Source organism: Solanum lycopersicum, chromosome 1, assembly GCF_036512215.1.
Source record: "Solanum lycopersicum chromosome 1, SLM_r2.1".
Classification (NCBI taxonomy): domain Eukaryota; kingdom Viridiplantae; phylum Streptophyta; class Magnoliopsida; order Solanales; family Solanaceae; genus Solanum; species Solanum lycopersicum.
The window spans coordinates 82,996,521-83,016,974 of record NC_090800.1 but is presented as its reverse complement, the minus strand read 5'-3'; the positions used below and the strand labels follow the sequence as shown (position 1 = coordinate 83,016,974).

Genomic DNA, 20,454 nt, shown 5'->3' with positions numbered 1-20,454 from the left:
GCGAAATCTCTCTTGAAGAGCATACATGTCCTATCATTTTCAGATCAAATTTGGGATCCACTCATCAATTGATTGTTTGAGAAAAGTGTATACACCCCCATTCAAGCAATTTTTATAAATTTATTCATTATGTATTTTGCATTACAAGTCTGTATCAAACAGTTGATTCCCAAAATAATATTCTCTTAATTCAATGAACTTATGCATAAAATTGTTTTGCCTGTATATTTCCAGGACTGAAGTACACATTTGCAGATAACAGTTCGAAAGTACACAACAAACATCACATAATCATTCACGACATAGAGTGAGGTACACGTGCAATTATTAACTCTTATAAAAAAAAATATATTAATAAATTGATATAAATTAGGACATAATTTACTGTGTATCCCTAAACTGTATAAATTAGTAATTGTGCTACTAGTACAAACTATTGAAACCACCCACAAGGGCCACAACACTCAGATTCAAATTTCGCTACGACATTTAAAAACTTTTGACCAAGTTCAATTAATTATTTGAAAAAAAAAAAACAAAAACATAACTTTTGACCAAGTGCGCGCGGTTGGGTGGATCACGTGAAGTTCTCACGCCATCAAATTCAAGGAGCACGTGAACAGTGTGACTTGCCTTCTTTCTCTTCTTTTCACATAACAAAGTAGAAATTTCTTTTGGAATATTTAATTTTTTCCATCACATCATTTTCCTACAAAAAAAAAAAATAATAATAATTATTATATTATATCTTAATATGTAAATTCCACTCCCATAGAAGCATAATGCTAGTTGAAATCTAAAAACATCTGTGCTTAAAAGTTATCTGTCAAATAATATTTGTTAATTATTAATTTGTTACACTATTTTAAAAGTTTTAAAAAGGAGTAATTTTATAATAGACCGTTGGTCCATCACTTTTATTATTTCATTTCATAAAATCAAATGTGTCAATTACAGTATTCATCCTATTATACTTTAATATTATTAGTCTTAAAATAGATATTTGATCAATTTAAAATTAATATTTTTTCTGTTTTATTTATGTGTCATCTCTTCTTAATAAATAATTGATCGATAATATTTGATATTTCATAAAATCAATGCATAAATTAATTTTTTTTTACCTTGTGAGTTTATTAGCATTAAAACATATATTTAACCAACTTAGAAAAGTTAAGTAAATTATTCATGTTCGTTGGTTAAATAAATTAATTCGTATTCATTGACCGAAAACTTAAATTCTAAAAAAATTAAATAAGACTAAAAAGATAAATTTACATCATTTCTTAATGCAAATGCAAAGTAAAAATATGATATATAAATGAGAGTAGGGAGTAAGTGATTAATGTTCATTGTAATTACTTTATACAATGACTACTTACTCCCGTCATTACATTACTCTATGAAATCAGATTTTGAAAAAGAAATTTCAACAAATAAATTAAAAATATAAAATAAATTTATTTATCATTTATTAAAAATTGACGTTAAAAAATATTAAATAAAAATAAAATTATAAACTTACATAGTTTCCTAATGGAAGTAAAATCTAAAAAGAAAAAGTGTGAATTATACATACAAATAGAGAAATAATATAATTAAAGATAAAGATAAATTCAAAATTAAAATATAAAATTATTTACTGATTTCATAAAATAAACACTTGTGGTTGAATACTAATATAGTGGACAACTATTATTAGACTAAAAAATACTTTCTTCGTCTAATAATAGCTATTTACTATGCTAATAATAGTTGTTCAGTTTAAAATTAAAAAATAATTTATCTTGGTGTGTATTTTATTTTTACTATCATATACTATTATTTAACATCTAACATATTAACATATTGACAAAACATTAAATTCTTAATAAAATTAAATAATAATATAATAATATTATCCATATTTTTTTTTATTTCTTAAGAAATCTTCCAAATTATTAGTAGACAACTATTAATATTTTGGCGATGGCATTTTGATCATTGAATTTGGTTCTTAATTTTTTTTGTCCAATGATCCACATAAGCTAATTCTTGTGCATGTTTTATTAAATTTCTGCTGCTCAAATTTGTGGTGGAATTATTCTCCATTTTTTCTCGTCCAGCTTTGTCAGTGTGTTTTTACTTAATTCATTATTAATAAAAAAAAATTTTAAAAAATAATATACGAACCAACTGATAGTTTACAGGTTTGCTTCCTGGACAAAGAGTCAATTTGATTATTTGTTTAATGGAACTATTGTGATTTTTCTATTTAATTTTGTTAATATATTATATGTTTTTAAGTTACATAAATAATATTATAAATCATTATAATTAACAACACGAAATATTGAAAGACACGAAAAAGAATTGAGTTAACTTTCTGTATTTTAGCAGTGCTACATAAAATAAAATAAAGAAAGCAATATATATTATTTAAAATTATATAAAAAATATTATAAATTATAATAAATTAACAATTTAAACTATTTTAGAGGAATTCTATGTTTATCGTACAAATTGAAACAAAAAAAAATATGTATTATTTAAATTTATATACATATAAATTATAATATTTAATACTTTTAAAAAATAACGTATATTAAATCCGTAAAAATAAGGAGGGTCTTACTAGTAAAAATAAAAGTAGATTGCGTTTATGAAATTGGAAGAGTTAGCTGGCTAAAATTGTATTTTAGCGAGGATTCACATGGGTTTTTGGTATTGTAATTTGAAATGAACACGGACGACACGATTCTGTTGTTACATCAGCATCACCTAAAAGACTCAAAATGGGAAATGCCCCACATGCCCAACGCCTATCTTATTTACACATAAATGCATTTTCTCAGCTAAATTCAATGCACATCACGTGCCTCATACAACTCATTCACGTGTTTTTCATCACCATTTTTATTTTACGCTACTAAGTCATGGTAACGAAGCGGTGCAGAGTGGATTTAAGGCTATGCAAAATAAAGCAGGACAAGTTTAAACTTGGATGAGAGGGTTGAAGTGTTTTTCAAAATTAATGTAAAGCGGAGCAGGTGTGCGTATATGTATATGTCTACGTGTGTGTAATTTTAACTTGACATATTTATTAAGAAAATAATTTTGTGTATAAAATATTTTTCATTTTATCCTTATTAGTTAAACTCTCTTTATTTCTATTTATACATCAGCATTTTAAATTTCACGTTTTTAAGGAATTATATGTTTATGCTTATACTCTTATTTGACATTCGCTTCGAGTGAGGTTTTCGGTAAACAAACATAAAATTAAGTAGTTTGATTAAAATAATTAAATTAAAATAAAAAAAAATACATGAAAACAGAAAAGGATAGATAGAATTAAAAGGAAAAAAAAATTAAAGTTGATTTCCTTGTGAATTGAAAAGTGTAATTTAATTGGATGAGCCAGCCAAACATGACAGGAAGAGTAATTGCGCCCACTTATACCAAATCCTTTCCTTCCAAACGAACCCTTAGGATTTATGTATGTTTATGATTTTTCTTTTTCTTACTATTAACTTGAAGTTAAGTTTTCAACAAATAATAAAGGTAAATTAATTTATTTTGAATAATTGAATTAATTAATAGACATGAATTAAATATTTAATTTTTTTTATCTTTATCAAATTCATATTCTTAAGAATAATAATTCATTTATATATTGGTTTGTAAAAAAAAGTATCAAAGAAAATTTAATTTTAATAAAATCGACATATAAATAAGACGGAGAGAATAAAATGCTAAACATATTTACTCACTATTTTTCAAAAAGGTATTAACTAAATGCTAATAAAATTATAAACATAGTAAGATAAAAGAAATATTCTTTTGTAAGTAACAGAGAAATTCAAACTAGATTATTTCACAAATAAATAAGGACACAGAATAATCTGATAGATGAATAATTAATAGTTTTACTATAGCCTACTAGGCGTGTTTCATGTCTCATCCTTTTAGTATATATATACTCCCTCTATTTTTAATTATTTATCTATTTGAATTAATACACATATTAAAAAAATAATTAGTAATATAGTTAGTCTATTTTTATTAATAATAAAATAAATGAATTAAATAAGTAAAATTTTTTTTTTCTTAATTTGTTAAAATGAATTGTCCACTATTATTTGTCAAAAATATTAAATATATTTATTCAAAATTAAAACAATTAAGAAATAATTAATCATTTTTTTCAATTTTACCCTTCATGTAAAAATTGAATTTAAAGTTATAAACAATTTTACCCTCAATGTAAAAATTGAATTTAAAGTTATAAAATTATTTAACATGAAAAAAGTAATTTTTATTATTTTTAAAGAGTACAAATCATTTTTTAATAATAATTGATAATTTAGTTATATTAATTAAATTATACCTTTTATATATATATATATATATATATATATATATATATATATGATTGTACATGATTTTACTATGATGAATAATAGTGAACGTAGGAAATAAGATATTTTTTTTAGTTTGTTTCAAAAAGAATGATTTATTTATTTTTGATAATATTTTAACTTTAAGTTTTTAAGTGTTATGTTTAAAATCACAAAATTAAAAGATACTTTGTTATATTTGATATAAATTAAATTTAGAACTATAAAATTAATATTTTTTTTAAAAAAAATTAAAATAGATTATCTTTTTTTCTTAAATTCTCAAAATAGGTTATCCTTTTGAAAGATAAGAAGTATTAGAGCCTGTTTGGCTCAGCTTAAAAGCTGGTCAAACTGACTTAAAAGTTGGTTTTTGACTTATTTAACTGTTTGGCAATATTCAAAATAATTTATTTTAAGTTAAAAAAAACTTATTTTACGCCAAAAGTTAAAAGCTGGGGTAGGGGTGTTTTTTTTTTTAGCTTATAGACTATTTTAAGTTGACCACATTTTTATCTTTTTGCCCTTAATATTTTTATACAATCTCCAAATTACCCATATAACCCTAATATCTCTTTCTTCTATTTTCCCTTTTCACGTTTGGCATAACAACTTCAGCATTTTTATCCAAACGCATAACTGCTTATTTTAAAAATAAATTTCAACACTTTCAAAAGTATTTTTTTAAAGCTGTTTTTATTAAGCCCATCTAAACGGGCCTTAGTATAGATGGTTGTTTAGTTTTGAGAATTATTTGTTGGTCGAATTCGAGGTGATTGAGATGAGGACACGTTTTAGTGAGTTTGTTGATTGAGTGCCACGTAAAGAGGAATTACTAGAAGTATAGTACTGTTGTGAACGTGTTCAGTATTTTTTTTTTGTAACAAAGAATTTTATTATTAGGTGAAATGTAGTCACTCAGTCATAAAAGAAAAAACCTAAAAGGCGTGACGGCCAAGCTGGCGGTGCGTGACGCATTTTACTCTACTTTTCACGTGAATTTATCCGCGTGTTTCATTCACACCCCCCAAAACTCACTCTTTTATTTGTAGAGTGAAAATATGTTTCATATTTACCAATTTAATACACATAATAATTTCCCTAAATTATTAAATAACATTGGTTATCCTCTTTAGTTTAGTTTATTTGAGATAGATGAAATTTTGAGAATACTTTTAACTAATTAGTTATAGTTATTATGATTTATAATATTATCTAGATAGTTTATGAAATATATGCAAAATATTAACAAAATTTCTTGTAGTAATAATTATTAACAAGATATTCAAGTCGAGTCAATAATTAAAAAATGTAATGACTAAAAATATGTGCTTTTAATTACTTATATGTTGTAGTAATTATTAATAAGATATTCAAGTCGAGTCAACAATTAAAAAAATAGAAATTACGCTTTTAATCGAGTGAAAGAAAAAATGTGCAAGCTAATTTATTCTGACAAGTGAAAAACTTTAAACGAAAAAATGAGATCCGAATATGTAAATATTAAATTAGCAATTGTATCTAAAATATAGCAAAGCTACAAATCTGACTTAAAAGTCAAGCCTAGTGTGTAGTCGTACTTAGACGATACAGGTACATTTAATTGGAATGCCGCAATTTTTTAATTTTGTCAAATATTAATTTGACATATTTTAAATGAAAATAATATAAATAAGTAAAGAGCAAAGTGATTATTATATATTAAGTTTTTCAATTTATATAAAAATATTCATCTATTTATTTAAATATAACAAATGAGAGAAATATTAATTTATAAGAAAATATTGTAACCACTTAATTATTTTGATAGAAAGCAAGTTGTGGGACAAATTTTATTTTTGGGTCACATGTCATGAAATAGTCTCATCTACATTTTCACGAGTTTCTTCCTGTTCAGATTGTTCACGTTTTTGCCGATTTAATCAATCACCATTATAATCCCACTACAAATCCCTGATTACCGCTTACGTAATCACGTTTTTGTAATTATAGCTCTAATCCCTTTTATTAACCACGGAAGTTAACTGAGCTATATTAGCCATGATTAAAGTTTATAGGAAGATAAGAGAGAGTTGTTATAAGCATCTGTATTTTCAATCTTAAAGTTATGATTTTGAGTCAAAAATGTAATGAGATAAGTGGTAGTGCAACAAAATTATAAAGTATCGTATTCAAAATTAGTTAAGAATTATAATTTCATGAAAAATATATCTCTTTTAACAAAATAAAATTTATTGTAATATATATATATGTTTTCTTTCTTTTAACAGCAAAATAATTAAATTTGTTCTTGTACCATTTTGAAACACAACTATTTTAGATTTACCAAAGTTCTAATAGATGAAAAAAAAAGTATAATGGAAGGTAAAATTAAGTATTTCCTATTTTTTAAATAACAGATGAGTAAATTTAAACTTTTTCCTTTAAACAAATACTACTACAATATTTTTTTTTCTTTCTGAAAAATATTGAGTATTACATAAATTATGATTTAAATGACTTAACAAATGGGACCCACGTGGGGTCCACGTACTTACATGACTGAAAATTATAGGTTATTTTATTTAAAAAAAATATTGTTAAATTATATTATAGTAATAAAAAAATAGTGGTTAGGGTAACCCCACATCTTAATGAAGCACATTGATTTTGGAATAAATTACAGGAGCCTTAGATTCTAATCAATTTGGCCTATTTGTGTGTTGTTAAAGCTTTATTTGTCCCTTAATCTTCATCAAAAGCTTTAAATTGGAAAAATGAAATGCCTAATTAATACTTTTGTTACCTAGGATTTGCTTTTCACTTTAGCCCTTTTTACTTCTATCATATATTCACATGATATAATCACTTTCTTGCTCATTGGGGAAGGAAAATATTATAAAAATAATAATTAATAAATAAAGTGTTAGCTACATCGTAAAAGATAAATATAAAATTAATATTTTATTTCTTGAATAATTTTTAAAATCGTATGGAATATGTTATTTAATATTATATATAAATAAATGAATGCAATCAAAGCAAAGTTATAGCCCCATCTGCGGTCTCAAACAAAAAGCACTAAAATATTATACTTTATATTTATAATTTTCTCAAAAATTACGCATGCAATGTATTATTTATATATCGGAATTGTCGACAAAAATATTCGTTCATCCGTCCTAATTAGCTTGGCTCTTACTTATCAATGGTCTATTTGACCAACTGTCCTAGCTAAATAAATTATAGAGTACTATTTTAATTTTTATGTTTATTTTATTTTATTTTTAGAAATACTTTTTTGTCAGCTTTAAAATATATTTTATAACTCATTAATTTTAATTTATTATGGTAAAACTAATAACATGGTATCATAATCATAATATAAAAAGTAGGCTTAAGTCATATCCAGTCATTCAAAGTTGTCCGCATAATTCATTTAGACACCTCAACTAATTCTTGTGCCAATTGAACACTTTATTTGTTCAAAAGTCATTTCTATTAGACACAAAATGCTGACATGGCAAAAAACGTGTAATTCACTTTCCTTGAGCGCGTTAATTTATTAAAAACAATATTTTTCTTTTGTTTCTCTCTTAATTTATACCCCCGAGTTAATTTTTTTTAAAAAAAAATTAACAAAAAAGAAGAAGAACAATTGTCTTCTTCTTCTTTCCCATTTCTATCAACCCCACCACCCCACCCCAACCCCCATACCCATACACCAGCGATTATCTTCTTCCCCCATCATTCTAATGATTTCAAAATTCTTAGTATCAGTGGTTATCTTCTTCCTCCACCATTCTAATGGTTTCAAAATTCTTAGCATTTTGTTTCATTTATAAATTTTTCGAAGAGATTCTTTTTCCCATCTTTCTCTACCTAAAAAACGAGATGAAGTAAAAAGTTATAATTAATAAAAAAGCTGATAAAAAAAAATTTGTTGGGTTAAAGATGGAACTGTACAGGGAGGGGGGGGGGGTCGCCATTAATGGAGTTAAAGGAAATGTATGTTTTGTTCTAGTTGAAGGCAGGGAAGTGGGTGTGTAGGTTTTACTTTTTTATTTTTATTTTTTTACTTTAAAATAATTTTTTATTTTTTTTTACTTTATAATATAATGTTTAAATAATTTTTTAGATTAAAAAATAACACATGTCATTATTTGATTGGTCAAATTGACATGTCAGCGCGAGTGTATTTCACACATTCTCTATTTTTTGTTTATTCTCGAAAATATGTTCAAATGGTTCAAATTCAGAATGGTTGAAGTGTTCAATAGGTAGTATGTCTAGTCGAGGTATCTAAATGAATAATCGGGACAAGTTTGAGTGGCCGCATATGACTTTGGCCTAAAAAATATTTGTAGGTTGTAAGAATATCTTTCATTATGCGGCTTAATCAAGTCTTTCTACTTAGAAATCTTTTTTACACTATCGACACCGCCATTTGAAGTGTAAGAGGATATTAAATTTGACAACAATATTAATCAATTATCAACAAACCTTTATATGTGAGTTCTGAAAAAATTAAGATATACGTCGAGTCACTAAATTTATGCTTATCTCTCGAGGTAAAGGGGTAAATTTCCATAAATATTGATAATTTAAATATCTCTCCACATTTATTCAATCAATTATAACAGTGAAATAAATAATATAATAGATATTTTTTAAAAAAAAATGAATATCTTAAATTAATTATTTTGGATAAATATCATATATAAATTGAACAGAGGAAGTATTAGTCATCAATTGATCGTGAATAGCTAAACATAAGATTTATGATAATACCCTCCCCGTTTTAAAAAAAATATGGTCTAGTTTGATTTGAACCTATTTTAAATTGATAGTAATAAAAGTTATGGTCCTGATGGTTATGGAAGTGGATTCTTCAAAGCAGTTTGGGACATTATAGGTGATGATATCGTTACTGTCGGTCTTGAACTTTTCACAAACGGAAAGCTACTCAAACAGTTGAATGCTACTAATATTGCATTGATTCCTAAAGTCATCAATCCAGAATTGGCAAGCCAGTTTAGACCAATAGCATGTTGTAACGTCTGTATAAATGCATTTCTAAAGTAATTTACCAAAAGTTGAAAGGGGTGATACGTACTATCGTGACAGAAAATTAATCTGCATTTGTTCAGGGAAGATCAATGTTACATAATGTATTAAAATTTATCATGACATCCTCAGACATTATAATAGACAGAATACACCTAAATGTTTGATGAAAATTGATCTAAGAAAGGCCTATGATATGGAGTTGGGAATTTGTGGAGGAGGCACTAAGCGGGTATGGGTTCCCAACTAGTTTCATTCATTTAACTATGACGTGTGTAACTTCTCCTATGTTCATAGTCAAAATTAACGGAGAAGGGCATGGATTTTTCGCTGGAAAAAAGGGAACTCAGACAAGGCGATCCCATATCTCCATTACTTTTTGTACTTGTCATGGAGTATCTGTCAAGAACATTGAAATGTATGGGACAATTGACCGATTTTCAGTGTCATCCTATGTGCAAGAAGCTTAAACTCACACACTTGATATTTGCGGATGACTTTATGATCTTTTATAAAGGTAACATTAATTCTGTTTAGAGAATAATGGAAGCACTAACACATTTTAGTGATGTCACGGGCTTGCAAGCTAACATGGATAAGTCCAATTAGTTCCTGGCAAGAGTAGACGACCAGACCAAAGATTAACTTGTGAGGAAGATAGGATTCGTCTTAGGTACCCTTCCTATATGATATTTAGGCTTACCTTTGTCTTCAAAGGATTTGAGCAACAATTGATAGACAAGATAACATCAAAGATCATTAGTGCTTATTCGAAGTAATTGTCCTATGCAGGTGGACTTCAAATAATTAATGCTGTCCTTTTCTCAATACATAATTTTTGGAATTCCGTATTTATATTTCCTCAGAGTATATTAAAGAATGTGGATAAAAAATGTAGAGATTATTTATGGGGAAGTACTGAGGAAGCAAGAAAAGTGTCATTAGTTTCATGGGAACAAGTCTGCATTCCTAAGAAGTTCGGTGGCTTGAAAGTCATAGGTCATAAGTGACATCTATTGGTAGACTGCTATAACAACTTGCTGTGAAGGAAGATGTGTAATGAATATAGTGGGTACATGGAGCATATATAAAAAACAATGATAACAAATGAATACATACTCCACCATTGGACTCAAGTTGGTACTGGATAACGCATGTTGTTTGTGTGAGAAATTAGTAGAGGAGACGCACATTCACTTATTCTCTACTTGTGAATGGATAGTGAGAGTCTAAGCTGAAATGCAACATTGGTCTGGAACACTTATTCTTGCTGGAACTGTCAATATATTCTAAATAGACCCAGAAGGAAGAATTGAAAACAATTTCACAAGGAACTTATCGCTGCATTATGCAGAGCAATGATATACCGTGTTTGGAGCAAGGAACTGGAAAAAAGGCATCACTATGAATACAGATTCGTCTGTGACACAAATTAAGAAGGAATTTGTAGATAGACTTGAGGTAGTTAAACAATCTAGAAAGAGAAATAAGTATAGTTGGTTGTTGAAGAGATTTGTGTAATTAGAATTTTATATGAGGCTTAGCTCTCTTAATACCATTCTTAGAGGGTTACAAGGGGATTTATTTGATTTTTATTTGTTAATGGCAATTTACATAGGTTATCAAAAAAATAATAAAAAAGAATTAAAGTTATGCTAAATGTATCAAAATATTATTTAATTTTGTTTTATTAAACATGACACGTGAAAAGTTAAAATTATAGTGTTTTCAAAACAAGAAAGAGATCATTATTTTTGAACTAAACTAAAAAGGAAATATAGGTTTTTTATGATTTCACTTAAATAGGGAAATAATATCAGATCAAATCTGATAGTAATCCACAACGAGGATTGAGGACGCATCTGTTTTTTCGTTCAATTTTAAAAAGTTAATGATTTGATTATCTCGATAACGAATAAATATTTTGAGTAAAAGGAAGTAAATAGTAATAAAGACTCGTATTTATCATAAATAAATAGAAATATTATATTAGGAGTTTATTGATATGATAATTTTTTTAATAAATAAATAATAATCTTATCTATTTTTTATTTTGTTACTTAATAAACAATTTACATTTTAAAAACTATTTATTTTTGAGTAAATAAATATTATGAATGGTGAAATATGATTAAAGGGTGTGGGGTGATAGGATTTAGGTTACGTGGGTAATAGTGGAATATAACGTGTGATAAAGACAGGTCAAAAATTATAAAATTTTATATATACATAACAGATAATATGATAAACTACCTTATATCAATTTTTTTTAAAAAAATAAAATTTTCGACCAACCTAAAAGGAAAAAACTCTCGACCAAACACACAAAAATCTAGATAGGTACTATTTTAAAGTGTGCACATGTTTTTTCATCCTTTTCTTAACCACGTGTCAAAGTTAAATTTCCATTTACAAAGTTTTAAAATGAATTTATTTAAATAAACAAAAGTACTCAATGGCGACTGTTCCCCAATCACGAAAAAGCATGTTAATATATAACCCAACCATGGTTAACTCTTTTTAACCATTTAAACCCTCTCACATACATACAGTTGGGATTTAGAACAAACCCAAAAAACTTTGCTTCTCTCTCTTTTACTTGTGCAACAAAATAGAGAAAACATCTTCTTTCATTTTTTTTTTCCCTGAGAAAACTTCAAATCTTTCTTTATTGAGGAAAAACTACAAAAATTCTCCCAATTGAAAACATCAGTTTTGTTGCAGAGCTCTAACGTTTTGCTTGTTTCTGTTTCTTGACTGCAACTGCAGTGCAGAGTTACTGGTGTGTATTTTTTTGCTGCTGTTAACCAATCTTTGTTTCTTTTTTTGTCCATATATATGCATTTTTATGTCAAAGTCTGTATCTTTTCTGGCTATTTTTCTTATAGATACTGATACCCTTTAGATTTTCAAGCTTTTGAGATCTGAAATTTGAGGTATGGACAATTGGGTGTTCAATAAAAAGAAGAAGATCAATTGTTTTTAACGAAGTTAAGATGGGTTTGTTTTGGATTGGTTGATTGGTGTTGTAAAATGTGTTAAAGGTTGAAGCTTTGGAGGAAAAAAAAAGAAAAAGAATTGTCTTTTTAGTTCTTGATTCATCTCAGGAATATAAAGTTTGGAATCTTTTTTTTTTTTGGGTGTTTTGTAGTTGAAAGGATTTTATTAGTAGGTATATAGATATGGTTACTGGGAATATGTTGTGGAGTGGTGAGGATAAGGCTATGGTGGCGTCTGTTTTAGGAAAGGAAGCTTTTGAATATTTGATGTCTGGCTCTGTTTCAGCAGAATGTTCTTTAATGGCAATAGGGAATGATCAGAATTTGCAGAATAAGCTTTCAGATCTCGTGGAACGCCCAAACGCCGCTAATTTTAGCTGGAATTATGCCATCTTTTGGCAAATTTCGCGGTCTAAGTCAGGGGAATTGGTGCTAGGGTGGGGGGATGGGTGTTGCAGAGAGCCTAAGGAAGCAGAGGAGCGTGAAGTTAAAAAGATTCTCAATCTACGCCTCGATGATGAGGGTCAACAAAGGATGAGGAAGAGGGTACTTCAGAAGCTGCATATGTTATTTGGTGGAACAGATGAAGATAACTATGCTTTTGGATTAGATAGAGTTACTGATACTGAAATGTTCTTCCTTGCCTCGATGTATTTTTCGTTCCCTCGAGGAGAGGGAGGTCCCGGGAAGTGTTTTGGATCAGGTAAGTATTTGTGGTTATCAGATGCATTGACATCTAATCTAGATTATTGTGCTAGATCTTTCTTAGCTAAGTCTGCTGGTATGCAAACTATTGCTTTGATTCCAACTGATGTAGGAGTTGTGGAATTGGGGTCAGTGAGATCGATACCGGAGAGTTTAGAGCTATTACAGAATATAAAATCTTGCTTCTCGTCGTTTTTATCACTTGTTAGGGATAAGCAAGCAGCAGGTATAGCAGCTGTACCTGAGAAAAACGAGGGAAACAATCCCCGCCTTTCCAACTCTGGCGCTGTTACTGAACGAACAGATGGAAATCCTAAGATATTTGGGCATGATTTGAATTCTGGTACTCACTTTAGGGAAAAACTTGCTGTTAGGAAAGCGGAGGAGAGGCCATGGGACATGTACCAAAATGGTAACAGGATGCCATTTGTGAACGCACGGAATGGTTTAAATCCTGCTTCTTGGGCTCAATTCAGTAATGTGAAGCTGGGAAAGCCTGTGGAGCTCTATGCTCCTCCAACCCCAGGACACAACCTGATGAATGGTGGGAGGGAAGAATTCCGCTTGAACAACTTTCAACATCAAAAACCAGCTGCTAGAATGCAAATTGATTTCACCGGAGCAACCTCGAGAACCATTGTTTCCCCAGCACACAATGTTGAGTCTGAACATTCAGATGTTGAAGCTTCGTGCAAGGAAGACCGTGCAGGCCCAGTGGATGAAAAGAGGCCTCGAAAACGTGGAAGAAAGCCAGCCAATGGAAGGGAAGAGCCTCTCAATCATGTAGAGGCAGAGAGACAGCGGAGGGAAAAGTTGAACCAGCGGTTCTATGCCTTACGAGCTGTTGTTCCAAATATCTCCAAGATGGACAAAGCTTCCCTCTTAGGAGATGCCATTGCTTACATAACTGAGCTGCAGAAAAAACTAAGAGATATGGAATCTGAGAGGGAGCTGAGATTAGGAAGCACTTCAAGGGACGCAATCACTTCAGAAGACAGCCCTAGTTCTGAGATTCAAATCCGAGGACCCGACATCAACATAGAAGCTGCCAATGATGAAGTCATTGTAAGGGTGAGCTGCTCACTGGAAACCCATCCACTATCTCGAATCATCCAAATATTCAAAGAGGCACAAATAAACGTTGTTGAATCAAAACTTTCCGCGGGGAATGGTACTGTATATCACACATTTGTCATCAAGTCTAGTGGATCCGAACAGCTGACCAAGGAAAAGCTGCTGGCAGCATTTTCCAGCGAATCAAACTCGTTAAGGCAACTTTCACCGGTAGGGCAATAACAGTATCATGTTTTTTTTCCCTTATATATATAGTTGTTAGGGATAAAAATGTAGTGAAGTATCCATATCGTAGTTTTTTTCTAATCTTTTCTGCAGAATTTTTCGTATACATCAGTTCAAGATAGGTGGAAAATAACTATCTATTGACAAAGTAGTAGCAAATTTTCCGTGACTGTCTATAGTAGTATACATGTTCTATCATAATCAAGTCTAAGATGAATTCATTGCATACCATTATTTTGTACTGTTCCATCATTTATATCATCAAAAATCCATGATGCGCAAAAGAAGTTAGTATATAGTGTAACTAATTTATTAGAATTCTTGATGTAATCTATGATCTAGTTTATCGTTTTGGTATTTGTTGATCTTAGTGTTGTGTGGCCAGTTGATGATACATTCATGAAAATGATACGTATAACTTTGTTTGTTGAAGAATTGGTACTGTAAAATGGGGTCGCAGTTAGAAGAATTATCTCCGAGTAAAGTGTGGTTATATGTTTGTTGTTATTTATTGATCATGACAAAAACATGTGAAGGATAGAGTTTGTAGTCGTGGCAAAGTGGGAAAAAAGAAATTTTTAAAAAGAAGAATGTGACCACAACGTTTTGAATATGGCATATGGGGTAGGCTCCCTTCCTTTTTAACTGCAGTAGGCCTATTGATATGACACCAACAATTACTATATCTTCTTTCATTTATATTTGGAAAAATAGTCTTATACCTTAACTTTGCCATTTAGAGCTCTTCATTATAAAAGTGGCTCATATATGCCCTAGTCGTTATATAAACGGTTCATATATACTTCTGCCTTATAAAATGAGCTAACGTATATCCTTCATTTAACGGATGTTAAAAAATTAATTTTAAATTATGATTTATTATTAAGGGGTATATATAATTCTTCTATCAAAGTTCAAGGTATATTTTAATTTTTTTCATACATAAATTATTTTTTGACTTCTTTTATCATAATTTTTTGAGTTTCTTATTCTTATTTTATTTTTTTCTTTCGTTCCTTAGTTTAAAGAAAAAAATTTAACTATTTTTTGTCTATATTGTAATTCAATTTTTGTATTCGAAGAAAAAAATTTGATCATCTACTGTAAGTTTTACAAAAAATATTGGTGAAACATAAATAAATTTCATTATATAAATAATAATTCTAAATAAGTTGTTGAAACAAAGAAGTCGAAAAAAATATGTTTAACAACGATTAAATTTACTTATATGGGATTGGATTATATTTTAAAAATAATAAAAAATTAGATTTGAATTAATTTTTCTTTTTCATTTTCTTTAGAGGAAAAGGATATATATGATTTGTTTATACGTAAGTGTACATATAAGTCACTTTCATAATAAAAAATATATCAACTTTAAATAACAAAATTGAGGGGTGTATCAGAACATTTTCCCTTTATATTTAATGCTAGTACTACTCTTTTTTCCTTTTTTCGTTTTTCTCTCTTGCTTTTTCTAAAACAAAATTTGGATCTTGCTATTTAATTTTATACAGTATTATTAGGTATATAATTTTTCTTTAGTACTTTTGGCCACGAAGGTTGTTGAGGTATCTGTAAACATTTTTCAGAAAGCAACATATAGTAAAGTTCCAAAAAGATAAACAATTTAGTAAACAAAGAATTTGTAACAGGAAAAAGGAAAAAAAACAAACACACACACCATAAAAAAAGATGATAGATCCTATTTGAGAATATTAAGGTACGAAATCATTCAAAGCTGTCTTAAAAGCTTCAGTTTTGTGACATGTTTTTTCACAAACATCTTCTTCATCTCTTGTGTGGCGATAGAGCCGTTTATCGAAATTAAGATTTGAGAGCTATGAATTGCCCTTTTTTTTTTTATGTTAAATCGTAATCATTTACATCTTTTAAAATATTATAAAGATATAATTTGCGAATCATTATTATCATACTAATCATCAATTACTATCGACAATCACAAGGAGCGAGGCAATTTGGCTGAGAAAAAAAGAGGTTAGGAACTAATGATGAGAACATTCTTGTGGAGGAAGTTATAGTACTGTGAAGTACAACAGTTACCAGCAATAACTTGGTGTCAAATGCGTGTGGACTATTTTAAAGCTCCTTTAAATCACAGTTTTATTTGAATAACATGTCAATTCACTACCCATCATGTTGTTCATACTAGGTGGTGTTTTTGCTTTTTTATTTTCATTAAAATTTGTGGTGTTTTTTCACGTAATTAAAAAAAAAGTTATTTTAAAAATAAATATTTTGTTCTCAGTTAATTAGATGACTAGATTTTTATGTAAATAAGAAACTGTTTGTTGTATTTTCAGGATTCTTAAAAAACTTTCCCATCTTAAATTAATTGATGTGTTTCTCTTTTATTCGCCACTTAAAGAAATAATTAATTATAAAGATTTTTTTTTATTCTACCCTTATTTATATTTTAAAATACTTATATTTATTCTTTTTATGTGTTATCTTAAGATATTTGTAGTGAACAATTACTAATACAACTTACAAGTAACGAAAATATAATTAAATTTGTCTTAAATTTTTAAATAACTATATCTAGAATTCAAGATAAATAAGTGTTGTGTTTTAAAAGGTGTGAATGAAAAATGAAACGTTGCAACTTTTATAAAGCGTTGTGAATTTTATGAAAGGTTAATTTCTTGTTGCCCATAATTTCAATAACTTGAGTATAAATCCACATATCTTTTATTTTTTTGTCGATTTTTTAAAAAAATTATGACGTTCATAAAAAAAATTGCGATTTTTATAAAAAATTGTGAATTTTATGAGGAGTAAATGCTGAATTAGAATGGATAGGTAAACATAGAAAAATTGTTCACATCTTGTATAGACACAACGTTTAAATAAAGAGGAAAACAAATCAAGAACGTTTTCACTAAACATCATTAAAAAAACTACACTATCAATAACAAAATCAAAATTTTATTAATACATGCGGAACGATATTAAAAAAATCACGTCCCGCCACATGTGATGAGTGATTTTGTACCTTAAACTTAAAAAAGTATAATTGTGTGGCGGTGATTCCTATACAATATATTTTCTACCAGACTTTTTCAAAGAAATTAACATTAACGTGTAATTATTTTGGACAGAAAAAAAAAAGTTTTATTTGTTCTTTGGATGAGAAAGAATTACGAAAATGATTTTTTTTTTTTGGTCAAATAGGTAGGCAGAGAAGTCAAGAAAAAGACCCAATTACATGTAGTTCATTTAATATAAACTAGTCTAAATGAATAAATGATATAATAATATATCAAGAGTACTATATCACAATTAACACTAGGAGAAGGAAAATGTCAATTAAAATTTGACTTCTCCGAAACTAAAAAAACATTAAAGTTCAATCAATTTGAATTTCAGCTGCATAAGGCCTGATTCGGAGGAAAACTTTCACTATCAAGAATTTATCTATTTTTTAAGCTTAATTAAAAAAAATTTAATTAAGAAAGGAATAATCACGTTATTTAGTGATTCAAATGAAAAATAAGAGTAAATCAACTGTACTATCAAATACAAGGAGAAAATGCAAGTAAGTTAATATAATTTTTTGGCTTTGACATAAAAGTTCAAAAATTCGAGAATCAGACACTACACAAATAAGTCTTAATGATAATGATTTTCTAGTTGATTATTAAAGCGAAATCAACGCGCATTTGAGTGGATATCAATCATGTTTCCTTTTAGTAGTACTTTTTCCTTTTAGAATCTATTATACGTCATAGATAAGAATTACTATAAATTATTATGGAGTATTTTATTTATTTTCATAATTGATTAGTGTTCTTTTTTCAAAGTTAGAAATCAATTATGATTTGAGAAAAGCTCATATTGGCAAAATTTGAATCAATAAACATGAAAAATCAAATATTCTAACTGGGAGTGTCTTGTGGAAGAACAGAAACAACAAATAAAATTAAAGAGGGCTTTTATTTGGGTTGATCGCCCGAATCTCAATAATTATAACAAGATGTATCTATAACTCTATATATTAGAGAGGCAGAAACTCATTAAGGTTAACAAAAATTATTAATTATTGTTGTGCATGGACTTAAAATTTTCCATTTTACTGTGATTGATTTCTTCGAACCACGAGTATGGTTAATTTTATAGTATTAATGGAGCTAGTAAAATCTTATATTTCTAGTGAATTTGGGATTAGGATTATAAATATATATAAAAAAAAGTAATAGGTTCCACCGAGACTTGAACTCGGGTTACTGGATTCAGAGTCCAATGTCCTAACCACTAGACCATGGAACCAACTTGATGCTCTAAGTTTGTTTTAGCTTTATTTATTAATAAACATATTTTGACTACCAACAATGTTGAGTGTGTTTAAAAGAAATTTTGTATAGAATATTATCATAATATATTAAGAATCTAAATTCTTAGATGAAGTTAAATTTTCACAAGTTGTATCATAATTTAATTCATGAAAATATATCGAATATTTTGTAACGTCTAGTAATATTGGTATGTCAATAGAGATGGAAGAAGTATGTTTGTTTGACAATGTGTTGAACAAAGAGGAAATAGATGAAGAAATAAATAGAATTTTGGAGCCGAGGAAAGTCTAATCGAGTAAAAATTTTTAAGGAGAAATAATTTTGATAACTCATAAATGGGTCATGCAGTGCGTGATTCAGATTTTATGGGGGGCTGCACTACTGACTCCCAAGTCCCGGACACCATGTGGTAATTACCTTATGGGAAAATGCATAGATTCCTCCTTGAACTTATCTTAAAAAGTCAGTTACACACTTACAATATTGTAATGTCCTATTACACATCTGAATTTGTTTAAAGTGGTATTAATGACCCCTTCCATAGACAATCTCAGTTTTTTGTGTGAGAAAATATTATACACGCGTTTTGATGACGTAAATAATATTATTTTTTATTTTTGTAAAACTTTTTCTCTTAATATTTTCTCACACTTCCCCAAGATAGTTATTTCTACTTTGTGTTCTTCCTCCCCTCTCCATCTCTTTACTTTTTTAAATTCATTTCTTCTTCGTTCTTCATAAATTGAAGTAAAAAAAGAGAAAAACGGAAATAGTAAGATGATTATTAAGTAAGAGATGTTGGCAGTGGTGATAGGTGGGGGAAATATCATTGTCGCTGGTGAAACCAGTAAAATTACTTTATGAGCTCTATTTTTCTTTAAAATTATTGATACTTATGGATGCAAATCAAACATTACATTTGTATTCTTTGTTCGTAGTGAATAATCAAATATGCTATAGATGACGGGTTAAGACAAAATGACATTGTGATTGGTGTTCTGCTAAAAATAATAAAGACAAACATAGAGTAATCATTTTCTTCAATGGATTTTGAAAAATTTAGGCACTATAATAATGAATTTTATGCATAAATAATCATTGGATTTTCAATAAAAGTCATTATCTTTCTAATGATTTTTTTTTCAATAATCATCTTTGGTGGATCCTCCGATGAGTTTGAGCAGGAAGATTATGAAGTTTATTAAATTGATACATTATTAACCTTTCGATGAAAATCATCTTCTTTTTCACTCCTTTCTATTTTTTTTAGAGTCCTTTCTGTAAGTGTAGTTTGAATGTGTCCTGGTGACAAAGTTGTAAAGAACTGTTGAAGAAGATGTCAAAATAAAGAAAAATATGAAAATATTTTTTAAAAATTGGGTGCACAATTTTAAAAAAAAATTATTGACAAAATTAATATATTAGAAATTATAATACTTTAATTATATAATGACCAATAAGATAGTGCCATGTTTAAATTTATCATGTTAACATTTTTTTCCTTCTTCTCACGAACCTCAAGGAAGGTTAAGACACTTTCTCTGCCATGTTATCTTCAAAGGTGGCATTAATACCACTTTAAACAAGTTTAGGTGTGCAATAGATCGTCCGAATAGTTAAAATATGCAACGGACTTTTCGAGACAAATTCAAAGGAAAAACTATGCCTTTTTCCATAATTTTTTTTAATATAGTAACGCATGCATAAATT

At 28.3% G+C, this 20,454-nt stretch overlaps 1 protein-coding gene and 1 non-coding gene across 2 annotated transcripts; one reads left to right on the top strand and one right to left on the bottom strand.

Moving 5' to 3' along the window:
• Positions 1–11,682: 11,682 nt before the first annotated feature.
• LOC101254734 (transcription factor MTB1) lies at positions 11,683–14,712 on the top strand. The gene has a single exon (XM_004229943.5). It carries the CDS (start codon positions 12,608–12,610, stop codon positions 14,423–14,425), a length of 1,818 nt encoding a protein of 605 aa, XP_004229991.1. The 5' UTR covers positions 11,683–12,607; the 3' UTR covers positions 14,426–14,712.
• A 3,934-nt stretch (positions 14,713–18,646) lies between these two features.
• TRNAQ-CUG (transfer RNA glutamine (anticodon CUG)) lies at positions 18,647–18,718 on the bottom strand. Its single transcript has one exon. It is a non-coding gene; the product is annotated as a tRNA-Gln (tRNA).
• Between the last annotated feature and the right edge of the window lie 1,736 nt (positions 18,719–20,454).